A 19,134-nucleotide genomic window follows, 5' to 3' on the forward strand; every position below is an offset into this window, starting at 1 on the left:
AGGGCCCCGGTCTGTTGGTTTGTGCCCGAGTCTCTGGTAGTCCTGAGACTCTATGAAATCCTAGCCTCTGGGAACGCAGGAAAGCCTCTGAGCCATTTGTGCTCTCTGAGGGCTCCTGTCCTAGCATGTGTTGTCCTTCAAGCCTCATAAAAACTGTGAGGCTACCCAAAATTTATTGAAGAGACAAACCTGCCCAGAGAGGCAAAACCCCAGCTCATAGGGACCCCTGGGACCTGTGGGCCTTCATGGTGCTCCTGGAGGGGGAGCCCTGGCAAGGCTCTTCAAGTGTGGCTGGGATGCTGAGACCTGGGGCCTAAAGGGTCTGCTCTTTGGGAGTTTCATGAAGGGCAAACTAGGCACACCACAGTGGTTCTGGAGGGCTTCTCGGAGGAGGCTCTTTGTACAAAACTCCTGACTGATCCTATTTCCCTGGCAATACTTCACTCTTCTCAGCCCTCTGCCCTCGGGACAGGCTGGGTTCTGGGTGAGCACAGTGTGGCCGGGGACCGCTAGATATACTCTGCGAGAGGTGGCCTCATGGTTTTCTCTCCAGTGAAACTGACAGGACTCTAGCACCCCTCATGGTCCTGAGGTGGGGGCGGGCGACGGAGCCCTGACCCACAAGGTTGGGTTTCTCTTTGGGCAGCTGCCCTATTTTTTCTGGGCCAACTCCTCATTTCATCATCTTCAACCCACATGTGTTGAATGCCTGTGATGTGGAGAGCTCAGGGCTCGGCATGGGCTCGTGGCCCAATTTCTTACCTGACTTGCTGCCTGATTTATTGTAGGCCAAAGTTATGGGCTGACTTTGGAGTTGGTGACAGCCCCACCGTGAGGCTGGGGTGACCCTGGATCTCCGAAGTCTGGGGGAGATGGTCTGTGGGAGGTGGGGAGGAGCTAGAGGCTGGAGCACCAGCCCTGCCTATAGAGTTCAGGACTTCTGGCTGGAGGGGGATGGGGCCACTGACCCAGAGCCAGGGTTTCTGCATAATTTTCCCTGAAGTGGGTTTGGCAGGAGACCAGGTGAAAATTTTTGTTGCCCCTGAGAGACTGTGGGGTTTGGGGGTAGTGCCCATGGCTGTTTTTGGGCTCCTGAGATGGGTGTGGGTGGGGGATCCTGCTGGGAGGGCCCCACACCCCTACCTCAGGGGAGCCACTAGGGAGGCTAAGGCACATGATCTCATTTCTGGTTGTTGGACTGCAGATGTTTGGCCTTTTGGCCAAATTGGCTTTCCCATTTGGATGCAATTTTTATTTGAGCATATCCTCTTTCTGCCCCCACCCTGCCTTATGCCTGGCTGGAAGCTGGGGAGCCTTCTGAGTTCCCATGGGCAGCTGGCTGGCTGTGAGCTGGGGCACTGGGGTCTTGGGACTGCCCTGCTGGCTGACTTGACTTTGGGGAGGGAATGTGACCTGGTAAAGCTGTGCTCCCCCAAGCTGACCAGCACCACATATCCTGTGGGCTCGTTCTGAGCTGCTGTCTGCACCGGCCACAGTCCCCTCAAACCTGCCTGCAGGACCCTGGTGCCTGCAGCCTGGTAAGCGGGACTGTTTTGGCCTGCTCTGTGTGTCCGTCAGCATCTAGCCGAGCCACTGGGGCTGCAAAGCCTGCCCAACAATGGACAGCTTTCCCCCCACTTCCTGCCACCCCAAGTGTTTCTGAAACAGCCAGAATATGAGGAATGGGACCCAAAGGGAATAACAGACACAGGCCCTGAGTTCCAGGAACATTAAAACAGAGCCACCCTGTTCTTTGCAGCACTGCTGGGCGTGTGACTAGGGCTCGGCCTACGGCAATGAGCTGCGTGTCATTGTCACGGATGTTCATTGAGGAGTTAGGACCAGCATTGTGGGGTAGTGGCTGATGTTGAGCTGGTGTCTGGGGGGCATGGGAGCTGGGGAACATGGGCCTTGAGCCAGACCCTCGGCAGTTGGGTGTGTGACAGTGTCAGCACTCATGGTTAGACCTGTGGTGAAAGTCTCTCATTCTGTGGGTTGTAGAGACTCACGTTAGTGGCCTCCACTCGGGTGCTGGGATGCCCAGTGGGGTAAGGCAGGGAGGGCCTGCTGGATCTGATCCTCTGCAGGAGCTGCCCAAGGCATGCATGTTCAAACAGACATTTCTTTTCTTTCTTTCTTTTTTTTTTTCTACTCTACCTTTAATTTTTAAATTAGATTTTAAAAAGTTAGGCATGGAGGTTATGTTCATTCTAGCAAGTTCTGACAGCGTGAAGGTAATTGTAGTCAGGAGCAAGGTGGCCCCTCTCTCTCCTCCAGCCCCACCCCCACCACCGAGGCTGGGCTGGCCGAGGTACAGGCTGACTGGGGCTGACCTGGTGCCTGAAGCTGGATGGGACGGCTGGGTGGGCTGGGGAAATCGTGTGCTTTGTGGCAGTCTGGCATTCTGGCCAGTTGGCAGCCTTTGCCAAAAGGCCTGAGAATGTAAGGATGCTGGTGGGAAGTGTTCTCCGGGGAGGGGCCTGCCACGTTCCTGGGTTGTGATTCAGACCCTGAATCCAAGTCACCCAACTGAGTCACTGTTTCCAGCAGCGCCCTCCAAATGAGCTAGTAGAGCCCCTTCTCTGCCCAGGGTCTGTGACTCACCCCTACCCTTGCCTCGGCCGCAGCCTGCTGCCCTGTTCCCTACGGTCTTCCGTTGTGGGATGGGGCCTTAGCGCCACCTGCTGGTGGGTGTGAGCAGGCCCGGAAGGCACTGGGCGTGCCTGGGTAGGGTGAGGGCTTCGTGGGTGAGCACAGGCATCCTGCCCAGCAGCCTAGCGCCCCCCTCCCTTGGCCCTGCCCTCTCCCCCATCTTTCCCCTGTCTTTCCTGGATGTGCCTGAGCTCCTGTCTCTGGCCTCTGGCTGGTGGGGACAGGTCACCGAGGAGAGAGGGCTAGGCATGGGAAATACTGCTGCCACATCCTACAGGGAGGTGGCTGAGGCTGAGTAGGACCCGCTTTGAGAAAGGGATACTCAAGCAGGGACAGCAGGGCAAGGCTGAGGGGGCTGGGCAGCAGGCTGATGCTTAGCCTGAGAGGGGTTCACATGTAAGTGGGCAGAGTCCCTGCTGGGTCTGGGGTCTGCCCCTGCCTCCTTCCTGGGCCCCAGCTCCTGGGCCCCTTGTCTCAAGCCTTCTTGTTGTGCCCTGCTCACCCATCATCTCCCTCCTGGCCCACCTGGGCCTGATAGGGGGCTTTTCCCTCCAGCCACGGCTGCCCTGCTTTCCCCTTCCTGGAGCAGACCCTACAGACCTAGCTGCAGGTCCCAAGGAGCTGCATGGGGAAGGCCCCCTGAGTGTCCTCATCTGGTTCACCCCCATCTTGCCCAGAGCCCTGGTCCCAGTGCACTGGGTGGGAGGTTAGGGGGAGCAGGTCTTGGGGGGTGGGCTTGGCCTGGCCTGGGCTGGCTGGGACAGAGGCCCAGCAGAGGGGAATAACCAGTCCTGCCCCTCAGGCAGAGGAGGAGCTCATCAAAGCCCAGAAAGTGTTTGAGGAGATGAACGTGGATCTGCAGGAAGAGCTGCCGTCCCTGTGGAACAGGTGAGTGCCGGGAGGTCATGGGGCTGAGCCTTGGCTTCCCTCCCGGGGCTGCCCCAGGTGTCTTCCTGTGTCTGTCCGCTGGGCCCCAGGCCCTCCCACGGTTTGTGTCTCTGGGGAGGGTTGGAGGGGTATCAGTGCGTGTGTGGCTCTCCTGGGCCATCTGCACTGATCCGTGTGTTCACTTTGCCCTTTCCCTTCCCTCCCTCCCTCCCTCAGCCGTGTAGGTTTTTATGTGAACACGTTTCAGAGCATTGCGGGCCTGGAGGAGAACTTCCACAAGGAGATGAGTAAGGTAGGTACTGGTGACTCCTGGGGGCCTGAGGCCTTGGGCCGTGCTCTGCTGCCAAGGGCCAGGGCAGAGGCATGCAACGGGCCGGCCAAGCTCCCTCTTTCCACTTGGGGTTTGGTACACGCGAGTGACCACAGTGCCGCCTCTGGGCCCTGGGGAGGTGCCACCTTGCCCTGCCCTCCAGGAGCTCTCCATTCTAGAGTGTCTAGCCCCAGTGGGAGTGCTGGGGAGGCTGTGAGCAGGACCCATAGGCCCGGCCCCTGCCCCCTTTCTGCCCCCAGTTCAGTCCTCCTGCCTGGACAGAGCCGGCCCCTCTGGAGCTGTCAGTGTTGGCCCAGGGAGCTCCAGGTCAGAGAATGGTGGCACCCTTTCCCAGTTCGTAGGCAAATAATCAATAAAATACTGGAATTTTCTCAATTTTTCTCTCATGTTTCTTAAGACATTGAAACATGTCTGCTTTATCTGCCAGAATCTGGTGTAAGAAGGGGTCTGATTAGCTCAAATTCCTATGTTGTGTTATTTTAATTTTAACTTAACTGGCAGTTAAACTTGCAAAGCAGAGTTGGAGAAACTCCTCTGTCTCTTGGCCCCAGAGGAACAAAGTGATGGTAGTGGATTCCAGGCCCAGGGCGGGAGGAGGAAAAGCAGCTTGGGGCCTGCCCTGAGTCACCACCCTGACTACGGTTTCCTGCCTTTTTGGTCTTCCCTTTCTTTTCCTTCCTCCCTTTAAAGATTTGAGACAACTTAATGAAAAATTAAAAAAAAAAAAAAAATCCAAGCAAACAGAAAGAGGTGTTTGCGGGGAAGGAAACATTTATGTAAAGTAGGAAGAAAATTCAGTTCTGAGCTTCTGGTGGCCAAAGCAAAAGAGGGAAATTTTCTCAGTAATGAGAATGTCCTATGTACATGAGGTAAACCTCTTGTCTTGCCTTGGTGCTTTTGGTGAAATCTCTGGCAGTAGTAATGTGGCCTGAAAACATCTTGGCAAAATGCGCTTAACAATTAGAATCAACAGTTAGTTTGCAGAAACAATTAAAAAAATTTAAAAAGAGTATAAGCGGTGTGAGGCATTTTAGGAAATTTCTATAAGTAGAAAGAAAGGAAAAGATAGTCCTCCAAAACAGTAACGATTAGCAGTGTAGCCCATTTCCTCCATCTTTCCGCTTTGTTTTTCTGGGTTTGGTGTGCAGTTCCCAGTTCCCACTCAGGTGGTAAGGAAAGATTATTCCTGGCAGGGGACAAGGGTGCAAGGAAGGGGCTAGGGGACGGAGAGAAGCAGGGATGTTACTGGGGAGAGTGGGGCTGTTTGGTGGCCCCAGAGGCGCTCCCCGCCTACTTGCCGATCATCCTGCAGCTCAACCAGAACCTCAACGATGTGCTGGTCAGCCTGGAGAAGCAGCACGGAAGCAACACCTTCACAGTCAAGGCCCAGCCCAGGTGTGTGACACCCACTGCCCTCTGGCTGTAGGTGGCTGGGGGGAGGTGTCCCGGGGTCCCTCATTCCTGCCAGGCCAGGGCGAGGCTCGCATGCCCCGCCGCCGCTGGGGTTTGGCCTCTCTGTGCTCGGGGGAGCAGGGTAGGGCACCCCGGTTTCCTCTGGTGTGTCCATCAGGGAAGGAGCACTCCTGGGCCGTCTGCGTATCACCTGAGCCTGGGCCCGGCTCCCCCAGCAGGGGGCCGGAGCAGCAGGGACCCAGGAACTAAATGGTTCAGTGCTGGTGGCAGAGGCCCCTGGGAGGTGAGCCTTCCTCCTTTCCCCTCTCCTGCTCCTGGGAAAGCCCCAGTCCCTGGAAGCTGGCATTCTGCACGCCCACAAAAGCATCCTGGTTCCTGTCTTTGGCCTGGCCTGGCCTCGCAGGGCCCCTCCAGCTGCAAGGAGATTCCTGCTTCCTGAGGGGAAACCGCGAGGGCGGGGGGGGGGGGGGGGGGGGGGGGGGGGGAACGTGCCTTGCCCTCTGGCTGTGGCTCAGGGGAAACAATAGCGAGTCTGGGATCTCCCTTCCTTCCTGGCTTGAACCTGTGGCAGCACAGTGTGGAGAGCATGGACGGCCCTCGCTTTCCTCGCTGTAAAACTGCTGAGTGTATCTGTGCCCGGGGTAACTGGGGTGTCATCTAGGACTGAGAAGGTATTCAGTGAATGTTGCTGCTCCTCTTCTCCCCGAAAATAAGACTGAATATGTGCGGCTGAGAGAAAGGGGCCCGCAGGGGGCCCTGAGGCAAGGAGTGCACAGGGGGCAGGCGGGGGTGGGGAATAAAGGCCAGAAGGCCATTCCCAGGTCCCTGCAGGGAGGAAAGGCCTCTGGGAAATGGTGGGAGGGTCAGGACGGGTGAGGGGGGCGGTGAGCCCCCCCACCTGGGCGGTGCAGCTGCCGGATGCACACTTCCTGGGGGAGAAGTCTGGTCTGAGCCGACAGGGAGGGAAGTGGAACTTTGTGAACCTCCTTTACACCACTGTGGCCCATTTTGCGGCCTGGTTGCCCCCTTTCCCAGGCCCCACGCCAGCCAGCTGCCCCCCACTGCTCCCTCCTGGCACTGCGGGCCCCCAGAGCCCCTGTGTGCCGAGCCACAGGCAGGGTGGGTGGCCGGCAGTCTCCCCAGCTCATCAGGCCCGTTTTTGGGCCTGCTCCTTTTGCTCCTTTTTTCAGCTCCATCCCAGGGCCGAGGCCAGTGGGGTCCTCAGGACTGGGCAATGGGGCTCTGAGAGCAAGGTCAGGCCCTCTGCATGGCCTTTGAGTATTAGGGGAGGCTTCGCCCTGTGGCACTCCTCAGAGCAGAGGGGTTGCTGATGAGGGAAAGGAACAGGCCAGCCTCAAATCAGACCTGATTCGTGCCCAAAATGAAGGCCTCCGCGTCCCGTCCGTTCCCACAGAAAGAAAACTAAACTGCTCTCCCGGCTGCTCAGAAAGAAGAACAGGTACCAGCACCGAGTGCTGCCTTGTGGGGGTGTCTGAGGCCAGCACCCTGGCCGGCCGGCCCCCGTGCATGCGCCTAGCGCCCTGCTCTGGGAGGTGCCACTAACCCCTAACCTGTCTTCCTGTGTGTGGTGCTGTGGGCAGGGATGCTGGTGGGAGGGGCCGGCAGGGCGGCGGGGCTGCGCTGTGTCCTGTGTGTGTTGTGGGGGGCAGAGGGCTCAGGGGCTGTCAGGTGGGAATGAGGGGGCAGATGGCCTGAGCTCAGCTGAGTGTATTCTTCTCTGTACCACAGCGTGTCCTCCTGGCTGTGGCCCAGACCAGGAGGCTAACGGGGAATGTGGCCAGAAAGGAGGCCTGGCGAGGCTCAGGGGAAGGGCTCTGGTAGCACAGTGCTGGTTTTTAAAAATTGTGTGTGTGTGTGTGTGTGTGTGTGTGTATACTATGTTTCTATATGTGCTTTAAGGAGGCAAATACATTCCCGTGAAACACAAATTCACTAGAGATGAGGAGGGACCACGATGTCCCTCACACGCCTGTCGCCTGTCCCATCATCTAAACGCCCCCCTGGTGATGTGGTCGCTAGCTTCTTTGTAGCCTTCCAGAGCTGCCCTGTCTGACATTCGCCTCAGGAGGCTGGTGAGCACCTGAAATGTGGCCAGTGTGACTGAGCAGCTGAACTTTTAATTTCACTTAATTTAAATATAAATTCAAACAGCTGCCTGTGGCCAGTGGCTAGTCTTCGTCAGCGCCGTTCTAGAGTTTCCTGATGCAAGAACAAATACACGTTTTTATTTCCTGCCCCCTCGCACCCAAGTGGCTGGTTATGCACACTGTTTGCCCTTGTTCTCTATTCTATACTGAGCCATATGGCTGGGAGACCTCCCCTCCTCATCCCCAGCAGCCATTCTCCCTGTGGTCTCTGGTTGGCTTCTTTTGTTTTCCCCCAAAGGGTCTGTGGGAGCAAAGGTGTGGAGCTGGTGACTGTGGTGTGGGTGGGGAGTGGGGACCCTGGGAGCGGGGCAGTGGTTGGTGTCTTGGTGTGAGTGGGTGGACAGGCAGGGGGGCCGGACGAGGCATTTGGGGGCTGGCTGAGGAGTGGGGCCCAGCCTGGGCACAGGGGCTGCTGCGTGACGTGACGTGTGGGATGAGACTCATTTGCCTCTAGGATGTTTGGCTTTCTTGTGCTGTGGAGCTGGGCTCCCTGGTGGAGCCTGGCAACGGCCTGTGGGGTGGCTTCCCTGGGGATCGAAGACCTCCAGCTTGGAGTTCCGCCTGGGGCTGTCACTGTCTCCAAGGCAGGCCCTGTGCCCACGCCCCTTCATTCCCCCCCATTCTGATACACGTGCACGTGCATTTCTCACATGTAAGCACGGGGACATCCACTCATGCACACATGGACATCACATTTTCGCAGCAAACCTATGTGGACACACACACCCCCTCCTTTCCACACGTTGATGGACACACGCTCATACACACATGGACACGCATTTTCACACAGGGATTCTGGGGCACACATCCCATCCCATGCACACCTGTGGGTTCGTACATTCCCTCTTGTAAGCGGTGACCTCCCTCCATCGGGCTTCCTCTCTGGTCTTACCTCCACAGTGACAACGCCCCTGCAAAAGGGAACAAGAGCCCTTCGCCTCCGCCAGATGGCTCCCCTGCCGCCACCCCAGAGATCAGAGTCAACCATGAGCCTGAGCCGCCTAGCTCGGCCACAGCCGGGGCCTCCCTCCCCAAGTCCCCATCTCAGGTAGGCACCATGTCCGCTCCCCGCCCTCCTCTTCCTCCTGCATTACCCGTGTGCCCCTGCTTCCCAGTCTTCCGTCCCCAACTCCGGCCTGGGTTCCCCTCAGTGACTCTGCCTTGAGACCTGTGACTGTGTCTCTCCCTCTACTCCCCGCAGCACCCTCTCCTTCCCTTTCTCCCTGGCCCTCGGGGCTGTTGACTTCCTCCATCTTCCTTTCCTTTCGGTTCAGGCTCCGGGGCCTTTAGCCCCGGGGGCATCCAGACCTGCAGAGGTGGCTGCTTTCCCTCCTCCGCACCGTCTCCCTTGGCGTGGGCCATGCAGGACCTTTCCAGGGTCAGCAAGGGAAAGGGCGCAGTGAGGGGAGTATGAAGTAGCCAAGGGGACAGGCCCTGAGCTTCTGGAAGCCCCCCGAAGCCCGGCCCGCACCCCCGCCGGCTTCTCCAGGTTTCTGCCACGTCCCCGGGAGCTGGCCTGCGGCTCTGTCTGAGCTGTCCGCCTTCCCCCAGCCTTCCGCTCCCGGCAGCAGCCCTCTTGGTGGCGGGCTGTCGCCCGTCCCGCAGCTGATTCGGATAACGATGTGAAGAGTGTGACGAGAGTCCACACTTGAATAGCACTTTCTCCGGGCCGACACTGTGCTAGCACTTTCTACACTGTCATACATTAAATCCTCACAACCACTCTGGGAGGCGGATGCCCACCCCAGCTCGACATCTGAGGAAACCCAGGCTTGGGGGGTTTCCTGACCTGCCTGAGGCCCCCCAAGTGGACAGGCGTGTGGCCGTCCTGCCCGGGCCCACGCCGGGCACTGGCTCCGGCTCTGTGCTGGCCCCCCCAGGTGACAGGCGAGCCAGAGTTCCTCCAGCTGGAGGTGCAGGGAGGGTCCCGGGAGGGCAGAGCCCAGGCTGGGAGGGAAGCTGTTTCTCAGCTACGGCTTCTCTCTGCAGTGTCTCACCCAGCTGGGGGTCAGCCCAGACCTCCTCCAGCGGCCCCTGGGCGGCCGGCATGCTCTTCCTTTTTTCTCCTCTTCTTTTCTGTCCTCTCCCTGTCTTTCTCTTTTCAATTCTCCCCCTTCTGTCCCCTCCCCTCATCCTCTGTCTCTCCGCACAGCATTTCTGGGCCTCCTGCCTCAGTCTCCCTCTGGGGGTGGTCCTGTAGTCCTGGTGTCTGTGCCTTGGGCAGCAGTGATTCTTCTTGCTTCATCTTCTTCAGTTGCCTGGGTGCAGCCACGGCCTAGGGTGTGACTAACCGTGGCTTTGTCTCTGTCTGTCTGTCTGCCCCACCCCCACGCTCCGCTGGGCCTCCCTGTGCGGCCCCTCACCCGCCGACCCACAGCTCCGGAAAGGGCCACCAGTCCCTCCGCCTCCCAAACACACCCCGTCCAAGGAGGTCAAGCCAGAGCAGATCCTCAGCCTGTTTGATGACACGTTTGTCCCTGAGATCAGCGTGACCACCCCCTCCCAGGTCAGCCGCGGCCACCGCGGCCCAGCTCTCTCTTGCTCTCTCGGGGTGTGCATGGCCTTCTTCCTTCATCCCATGCCCTGCGCCTCTGCCTCAAGAGCCAGAATCTGGCCCTAGAGGTTGGCCCAGAGCCTCCCCCTTGCTCATTCATCCATCCCTCCATCCATCCTCCCTCATCCATCTCTGAGCATGTACTGTGGCCAGACGCAGGGACACGGGTGGGTGGTTGTTGTGGAGCCGGTCAGCTCAGTAGCGGCCTCGTACCTCCACTGATGCGATGGCCGAAGGGGAGAGCGGGAAGTGGGGGAGGACTCGCGCCAGTCAGGGAAGGCTTCCTGGAGCAGGCGACATTTGCCAGGTGGCTGCAAGCAGACGCATCGCTTTAGCCAGAGATGGCAGCATGTGTATAGGCCAGGAGGGGTGACTTCTGGGAGTTCGGTGTGTCTGCAGAGTGCTGCAGTGGGGCGGTAAGAGGAGGCAGTGGGAACATAGTTGGGAAGACTCTGGAATGTCCGGCCAAGGCATCTAGACTTGAGCTCCCAGAGCTGCTGACTGGCTTTGGTGCTGGGACCGTGCTTGGGTCACAGAGCAGGGCTGCTGCTTGTTAGTGCCCGGAGAAGCTCTGTCATGCCTGCCCACAGATGGACAGAAGGAGGGCTGAGCAGGAAGGTCCCCGTGGTGGCACGGGAGCAGGCTGCACACTGTCAGATCAGCTTACAGAGGCCACACTGTGCTCACCCCTCCAAGCCACGTCTCCAAGCCTTGCAGCCAGGGCCCTTCCCACTAGGGGCCTCACTTGTGGTGCAGGCTGGCTCGTCCCAGGCTGTGGCCGCCCCCTGCTCTGGAGCACTGCCGTAGAGTTGCTCTGCCCAGGGCCTCTGGGCTCTGCCCCCTTAAGGCTCCTTTGCCCGAGCTCAGAGGCCTGGAGGGGAGGGGCAGGGCCAGAGGGTCCAAGTCGGAGGGAGAGGCAGTTGGGACCTGAGGACAGTGGTCTCTGCTAGGAGGGGCCTGGGGCGAGTAGGCCTCAAGCCCCAGCAGGAGGACTCCAAGTTAGAAGTAGGAGCTTTCACCACAGGGTGGCTGGTGGGCAGGTGGGTGACCCCCTGGCTCAGGGCCCTGGGAGGCAGGGGAGCTCCTCTCTGTAGAAGGTGGCCAAGGCTGGTCCAGGGGTGCTCCTGAGCGGTGAGGAAACCCGGTGGCACGGCGTCTGGGGTGGCGTGCTGCTGGAACGCTCTCCAGCTGGAGTATGTCTCCACCCTGGCCGTGCACACGAGGGAGACGGGGACGCAGAGCGCTGGTAAACACTAAGTAGGGAATGGCGCCAGCCACTGGCCTACGTGACCTTGTTGGGTTTCAACTATGCTCCGGGAGGGGTTGTTGCCCCATTTAACAGGTGAGGAACCCACGGGTCTGCCCTGCAGCCAGACTGCCTGCACCGAGCGTGTCGGCCTCTCCGTGCTCGTGCTTGCTGCATGCCTGCCTTGCCACCCCGTCTGCCCACTCCGGGGGGCCAGGTCTCTGCCCCGAGGGTGGGACGTGTCCACTGTGGGTGCTGCTGCCCGGGGCTGGGGTGGGCTGTCCGTGATGCCGTGCTAACAGGGCTGCTCTTCAGGGCTCAGGTGAGTAGCCTGCATCCCTGCCCCGAAGGACAGTTCTGATCCTGCGTGGTGGGGAGGCTGGCCGGCTGGGCGGCAGGGCGGGAGGACGTGGTCTGCCCTTTGGCCGGGTGGCGCTGTCCCCTTGGAGCATGAGAGGGCAGCTGTCAGGGCTTGATGGACTTCTGACAAGGGGCTGGTGGTGGGGCTACTGGCGGAGGGAACTGCTGCTGCCAGCCGGCGGGAGGGCACCTAAAAGCCATGCACTCATGGAGTCTTGAGCACTCCCTCGCTCAGAGAGGGCAGGGTTATGGGGACAGAGCAGTGACCGCCCCCCTCCCCGCCGCAGCCCCGTGCCTGGCTCATTAGACAGGGACCAACCTAAGGAAAGTTAGTGGCTGGGGGTGAGCCTAGGGCAGGGGCTTGGGGGTGGGGACCCATGTCCAGGAAGTGAGACCACTCGGCCTGGGCCCTCTGAGGTCTGTAGCTTGGCCCAGACTGGATGCCTGGTCCTCCGAGCTGTGGGACAGCTGGTGCCTTGTGTTCTCAGAACTGAGAGTCTTGGGTCTCTCCTGCTGGGCCACAGCTCAGCTGTAAAGGCCTTCCTGGGGAGACTGTCTCTCCAGGACCCAAACCTTGGGTCCTTCTTGCTAGAAGACCTCAGGTGGACACAGGTGGGGAGGGTGCTCCTGTCAGCACTGGGCACCATCAAGAGCGAGTAGACGTGGGAAGCTGGGCTGGCCTGGGCTGTTGGGGCTATGGCCCTCCTAGCACCACATGAAGTAGGGCAGGAGGACCCAGGGCCAAGCCAGGGCCCTTTTCTCTCGGGCAAAGTGCTCCCTGGCCCCCAAAGGGAAACCCTGTGTATGAGCTGGAGGTGCCACTGAGCAGGCCCCGCCTCCCTAGAGGACAGTGTGTCCTCTGAGCTGGTGCTGACCCAGCCCATCCTCCTCAAGAGCAGCTCTCCCTCGATCATCCTGCCCAGCTTACCGTGGGGCTGGCTTCTCACAGTGTGAACACAGTCTCCTGGGGCCATGGCTGTTACAAGCATTTTCCTGGGCTGCGCTCAGGCCCGCTGAATGGGAATCTCTGGGCGTGGCTGGGGGTAGCACCTGCAGGTTGAGCACAGGTGCCCCCAGTGTTGGGGAACCCGCACTTAAGATCGGGCTCCTAGGCGGTGTGCTCAGGGCTCAGCCCTGTCCTCACTCTGTGGGGCTGGCTGCTGGATGGGGTCACCACAGGTGACCTGTCTGTCTGGGGCAGCGAGGGGAGGCCAATGCCTGTCCTAGGGGCCCTCTCAGTTAGAGGGAGCGTGTGTGGTCTTGTCCAGCCCGGGGTGGTGGACTGTACTGCTTCTGGGGAGGGCGGGTGGGGACGCTGGGAGAGCCCGTGGGCGCGGGGTGGGGGGGCAGGGAGGAGGAGCAGGCCCCGGGAGACGGTCTCGGCCTGGGGACGGAGACTGACGGCAGAGCCGGGGGTGGTGCTGGGCTGGTGGCTGTTGCCCGCTGGGTCTGTTGCTGGTGTCTGAGGTGGGTGGCGGGTGCCGTCTTTGTGTGTGAGGAGCTTATGCCAGGCTTGTGCCTGGGCAGTGCTCCTTTGTGTGTGAGGCGGACGTGTCTGTGAGCGTGTGCGCCTGCCGTGGGCACCCTGCGGAATGCTCCTGGCCTGTCACTAACTGCCGTCCTCCTCTGCCACGCTGCCAAGTTTGAGGCCCCGGGGCCTTTCTCGGAGCAGGCCAGTCTGCTGGACCTGGACTTTGACCCCCTCCCGCCTGTGGCGAGCCCTGTGAAGGCGCCCACGCCCTCTGGTCAGGTTGGTCTGAGTCCACCGGCACCTGCGGGCCCATGGGTCTCTGGGGCACCGGGTCATGGGCTCATGTCTGGCCACGTGTGCCCATCTGAGGCAGGCCTTTGGGGTCTAGGGTCAACAGGCTCTCCTCCCACTCACTGCCCTTCCCCTGGCCCCCAGCTCTTGTCACCTCCTCCAGCCCTGAACATGAGGACGGGAAGGGCAGACACAGGTCAGGGGGACGACCCTCAGAAGGAGGGTCAGCTGAACACTCACTTGGTAACTTATGGCCCCTGTCAGCATCCTGCCCGTCTCCTGGCAGCAGCTCCGTGTCTGGGCACTGCCTGGCCTGGGGTCTCAGCCCCCTGGCAGGCGTCCAGGACTTGGCTCTCTGGAGACCTTGGAGCCTGGCTCCGTGCTGCCCTGTGCCTGCTGGACTCTAAGGACCTGGGGTGGGGGGTCACTGGGGACTGCTTGCCCACCCCCCATCACTAATCTCTGTACTAACTCTGTCCTTCTCCCTCTCTGCTGCGCTTAGTCAATTCCATGGGACCTCTGGGAGGTAAGCCGTGTTTGCTCTGTGCCCACCCCCGGGGGGAGCTGCTCCTCCGTGTGCGCCCAGCCCACCCTGCCCGGTCCTGCACCTAGCCCGTTCACAGGTGCATGCACGGGCACGCAGGGGCCGGTGCTCGTGTGCACAGGGAGCCGGCCATCACTGCTTCCTGTCTGCGGAGAAACTGCCCCTCAGCCAGACCCCATGGGGAAGGGGCTCCTCAGTTTAGCCAGAGAAGAGGGTCCTCTGTGGTTCGGCTCAGTAGTCAGGGTCTGTGAGTGGTCGCCTGGGATAGATGTGGTGCCCTCATGCTGGGCTGAGGCCCGTGAGGGGGGCCTTGGGGTGGCAGGTCTTTGTCCTTGAGGAGTTGTCTGTCTGTGGGGGCCCTACAGGGCAGCAGCGTCAGGGAGCTGTTGGGACAGGGGAGAGAAGGAGGGTGGCTTGAGACGCAGGAGAAGCAGGGTGAGGCCAGGTGTCCTTATGTGAGCCGTCCTGCTGGGCCGGTGTCATCCTCACTGGGTGGCTCGGGCATGAGGCTCAGGGGGGCATGGGACTTCATCAGCAGCCACGATGCAGCTTCTGCAGGAGCAGGAGCAGCTGGTGTGGGAGTGCTGGTAGCATATTCTCCCAGGAGCTTGAAGGCTCCGGATAGCCTTGCTCTGGAGGAGGCCAGAGTGAGCCTGGTGCGGGCAGCCATCCTGATGAGTGGATTTGGGTGGGTGCTGAGCTGTGTGCAGCTCATTTGCACCTGCTCATCCCCTTGGCAGTGCTAGGAGCAAGGAGGTGGGAGTGGTTTTCCCTTTAGGGGTTCCATGTCTGCCCCCCGTTGGGCCAGGCTGCCTGCCGCAGGTACCCAGTCTCCCTTCTGCCAACACTGGGCTGCTCACGACTCTCTTCTCTTGTCTCGTGCCCTTGCCCAACACCCTCTCCTCCCTGGTCTCCCACCCTTCCCACCCTGTTCTCCCTGGTGGCCCGTCACTAGCCCACAGAGAGTCCAGCTGGCAGCCTGCCTTCCAGGGAGCCCAGCACTGCCGAGGGCACCTTTGCTGTGGCCTGGCCCAGCCAGACGGCCGAGCCGGGGCCTGCCCAAGTAAGTGTCCACCTGCCAGCCCCCACCTGTCCCCAGTCTCTGGGGGTGTAGCTGTGAGGAAGAGCCTGGAGGAGGGGCACAGGATGGACAAGGCCACTGTGGGCCTGAGGGTGAGGCCAGGGCCATGAGCCAAGAGGCCCCAGGATGGGGCCTGTCACTCCTGCTTGCAGTGATTCAGGCCACATGGGCCCTTCTCCTCCTCGCCAGCCCCAGCCTCCCAGCTCAGGCCTTCCGCAGAGAGAGGGAGGAGTGGTCAGAGCATCCACTGATTTATAGCAGGCACTTCCCAGGATTCTCTCATTTAATTTGCACCCTAACCTAGACATTTCCTCCTTTTACAGATGAGGAAGTGGGGGCTAGGAAGCTTGAGTGATTGATCCCAGAACTCGGAAGTGGCTGAGTGTGAGTGTTGGCCCAGGTCAGCCTGACGGAGGCTGGGCAGTGTCCACTCTGCCTTGGCCGGGCCCCCACCATGGTGCCCAGCACGGTGCTGCCCCTCCTCGGGGAGCCGGTGTCTGGGGCCAGGCAAGGGCTGCTTGGCCTGCCCTGCGTTGTTTGGGCTGGGACAGGTGCTTGCTGCTGGCTCAGCCACCAGGCCAGTCAGGTGGGAAGAAGCTGAGGCTTGGCCAGGTCTTGGGCATAGAGGGCAGGGCCTGTGAGGGGGGGTCTTGGTGGCATCCAGGGGCCTGTGCGGCCCATCACTTGGCATCTCTGTGCTGCCAGCACCTTCTCCAGCTGCTTCCCACGGCAGGGACCTGGCCTTTCCTCCAGGGGCTCCCTGTACCGCACAGAGGCACTGACGAGCTCTAGACACCACTTGGGGTGCTGCCCTCCATGGCCCCTTTCCTTGTCCTGGTTACAGCGTCTGTCCTGTGTCTGACCCCATGCTGGCATTTATGTTGCAGCCAGCGGAGGCCTCGGAGGTGGCGGGTGGGACCCACCCTGCGGCTGGAGCCCAAGAGCCCGGGGAGACAGCAGCAAGTGAAGCGGCCTCCGTAAGATGACAGGGACCAAGGCCCTGTCTTTTATTTCCTGCTGTCCACCTACCCTCCCGCTCGTGGCTCCCCAGCCCCGTGTCTTGCCTGTGCTCCTTGCTCTGTGCTGGTCCAGGTCACAGTTCCTGTCGAGGAACCCGGAGGCAGACCGGTCTGGCATCAGTCACAGAGACCCTCCCCTTCCCTTGCCCCTGTGGCCCCTGACCTCCCGCGACCAGCTCCCCACATGTTGACTGTGCTTCCTCCCCTCCCCCCCCAGAGCTCTCTCCCTGCGGTGGTGGTAGAGACCTTCTCAGCAACTGTGAACGGCACCGTGGAGGGTGGCAGCGGGGGGGGACGCTTGGACCTGCCCCCGGGGTTCATGTTCAAGGTAAGCCCAGGCCAGCTGACCCCACAGCCTCCATCTGACCCGACAGTGCCCTTTTACAGATGAGGACACTGAGCTGGGAGGCTATGTGGGTGTGCCCAAAGTCCCCCTGCTCCCACTACCCCTGCTACCCAGTCGTCGAGGTGGTATCTTGAGCCCTGGTCCTGCGGCTTTTGCATGCTCCCGGTCACCATGTTTCCAGGGCACACTGAAGCCACCACGAGGCCTGGTGCACCGCGCTAGGTTGCAGGTGGGACCAAAGGCCTCGGAGGAAAGGGGTGTTGAGCTCTCGCCCAACCTCTGCAGGTACAGGCCCAGCACGACTACGTGGCCACTGACACGGACGAGCTGCAGCTGAAGGCTGGTGACGTGGTGCTGGTGATCCCCTTCCAGAACCCGGAGGAGCAGGTGAGGGCCCCGGCCGGCTGGGGCGGGAGTGGCCAGCAGGGGGCAGCAGAGACCGACCAGCTGCAGACCCACAGGCCCAGCACGTGGCGGCTCACCCCTCCTCCTCCTCTTTCCTTTTCTCTTCTCCCCTTACTCATTTTCCCCTCCCTTCGCCTCTCCCCCATCTCTCTCCTTTCCCTTTGGCCCCTTCTCCCGTGCTGTCACATTTCCCTGGGTCTGTCTGCCTCCCCCGCCCGTCTCCGTGGACCCTCTGTCCGTCTCTTCGGACTGTCAGCTTTCCTTCTTCTTGCTTCCTCCTTCCTTGGCTCTGCCTTTCTCTCAGTTTTTTGCATCTAGGTGTCTTTCTCCCCTCCTCCTCCCCTACCCCTCAAGGCCTCCTTCCCTTCCTAGGACAGGATCCCTGAGACACCTCTCACTGAGCCCTCCTGCCCGGCAGTGAGCTGGTGAGGTGCCCGCTCGGCATCCCCACGTTGGGCTGCCTCCTCCAGGCTGGCCTTGCCCCCTGCCCACAGGGGCAGTGTGTGGTTTCCTGCAGGACTCCTGAACAGCCCCAGCTGTGTCCCCAACTGTTTCCCAGGCCAGATACCTCCCAGACCCTCCCTCTGCTGTGGCTTCTCCTTGTTAGTCAATCTCAGAGTGAGCTCCTGGTGGAGACTGGGGCTGGCACAGAGCAGGGACTCCCTCCTAAATTCGGACAGGCTGCTTGCTTCGGGTCGCTGTGGCTTCTCAGCAGGAGCCTCACTGTGGGTGTTCAGTGAGCTGGGACTTGAGGGCAGCAGGTACTGACTGAGGCCACAAGGGCTGGGAGGTTTGAGTAACAAGGATTTCCTGGGCCCAGTGCTAAATCTGCCAATTCCCCTCAACCCCCGGGGTCTCCACTCATGTCCTCCCTGGGCCAGCCCTGGACTGGGTGGGATTTTAAGAAGCAGAATCCTGGCTCCCGGCCCACAGTGGGGGTCATGTAGGTGGGTGGACATGGGTCAGAGAGGACATGCATAGGCTCTGTGACAGGCAATGACATAATGAAGACCTAGGGAGATCCCAGGCTTAGCATGGTCAGTGATGGCCTCCACCCTGGGCAGGGATGGATGGCCCCTACAGGCCCAGGGATCAGGGTCTGGGGCTAGGGAACTTGTCAGGGCTTGGGTAGGTGGTCCTGTGAGGGGTCAATATGAAAGCAAATGTGTGCTCTGTGGGTACCAGACAGTGGGAAACTCCTTGGCCTGGGATTGAGGGCGTTTAGACACATTCAGACCAGTGCAGCGATCAGGCTGCCTTTCTAGAGAGAGGAGGACTCGCCCGAATGCCAGAGTTAAAGCCACCTGCTAAAGGGCAGATGGCTCCTAGCTTGGGTAGGATTGGGTCTAGGGTAGCAGGGAATGCTGCCTGGAGGAGGCATTCTTTCAGGTGGGTATGATAGGCTGGAAGAAATGATCAGGAAGAAGGAGGGGACATCCTCCCAGCAGATCTCCAGTGAGATCCATGCCCTGCAGGGTTTGAGTGCCCTCTGTCCCCAACCCCGTGTGACCTGGGTGCTCCGTTTCACTCTCAGGATGAAGGCTGGCTCATGGGCGTGAAGGAGAGTGACTGGAACCAGCACAAGGAGCTGGAGAAATGCCGGGGCGTCTTCCCCGAGAACTTCACCGAGCGGGTTCAGTGAGCGGCTGGTGTGGCTCTCTGGGCGTGTGAAGAACACCTTTTCCCGAAAAATGTGTGTGTTTTTTTTTTTTTTTTTTTGATTTTGTTTTTAAACTTTTGAAAAGCAAAGGGAAATTGAGAGGAGAGACCTAAGCCAAGAGGTATTCTCCCAAAGATTAGGTTGTTTTCCAAAGAGCCTGTTTTCGGCAAGTCCAGTGGAATCACCAGTGTTCCTGAAGCTGCTGTGTCCCCTAGTTAGTTCCCGGCCGCCCCCCCAACTGCGCCCGCATGTGTGCCTGGCCGCAGGGCGGGGCCTGGGGGCTGCCGAGCCACCACGCTTGCCTGAAGCTTCGGCCGAGCAGCCTGGGCAAGGGTCCTCTTTTTCCTGGCAGCTGCTGTGGGTGGGGTTGGGTCTCTCCAGAGACCTCAGGGCCCAGACATCAGCCCGGCCTGACCCTGCCCCGCAGACCGTCTGTGTGCTGTTTGAAAATAAATCTTAGTGTTCCAAACAAAATGAAACAAACTGACAAAGACACTCAGAAAACCTATGTCCATTTATTTGTCCTCGCTCCGTTTCTGTCTGCAGTGTGATGACACTGTGATTATCAATGATTTTCTCCCGAGACAGTCCGCTCCCCCAACCCTCTGCCAGGGCAAGTTTTGCTGGTCAAGAGGCTCCATTCTCGCAGTTCCCCCACCAGCTGTGGCGTGCATGCCACCTCCATTTGAGTTCCTCCGGCCCCAC

At 60.2% G+C, this 19,134-nt stretch overlaps 1 protein-coding gene across 18 annotated transcripts in view; it reads left to right on the forward strand.

The window, feature by feature from the left end:
• The window catches only part of BIN1 (bridging integrator 1), a 55,642-nt gene extending 36,709 nt beyond the window's left edge, over positions 1-18,933 (forward strand). For 4 of the 18 annotated variants that reach the window (XM_078070653.1, XM_078070657.1, XM_078070656.1 and 1 more), the window contains 6 exons: positions 3,455-3,540; positions 3,757-3,832; positions 5,184-5,266; positions 8,353-8,500; positions 9,830-9,958; positions 13,255-13,900. In XM_078070653.1, coding sequence (XP_077926779.1) covers positions 3,455-3,540; positions 3,757-3,832; positions 5,184-5,266; positions 8,353-8,500; positions 9,830-9,958; positions 13,255-13,833 — 1,101 coding nt within the window. In that variant the 3' untranslated portion in view covers positions 13,834-13,900. Of the gene's footprint in view, positions 1-3,454; positions 3,541-3,756; positions 3,833-5,183; positions 5,267-8,352; positions 8,501-9,829; positions 9,959-13,254; positions 13,901-14,873; positions 14,982-15,886; positions 15,977-16,235; positions 16,347-16,649; positions 16,752-18,303 lie in introns of those variants that run through there. The other 14 variants (XM_036092930.2, XM_036092934.2, XM_036092935.2 and 11 more) reach the window with 8 other exon arrangements.
• The last annotated feature ends 201 nt before the right edge of the window (positions 18,934-19,134 follow it).

The sequence above is a fragment of the Halichoerus grypus genome, chromosome 4 (assembly GCF_964656455.1).
Source record: "Halichoerus grypus chromosome 4, mHalGry1.hap1.1, whole genome shotgun sequence".
NCBI lineage: Eukaryota > Metazoa > Chordata > Mammalia > Carnivora > Phocidae > Halichoerus > Halichoerus grypus.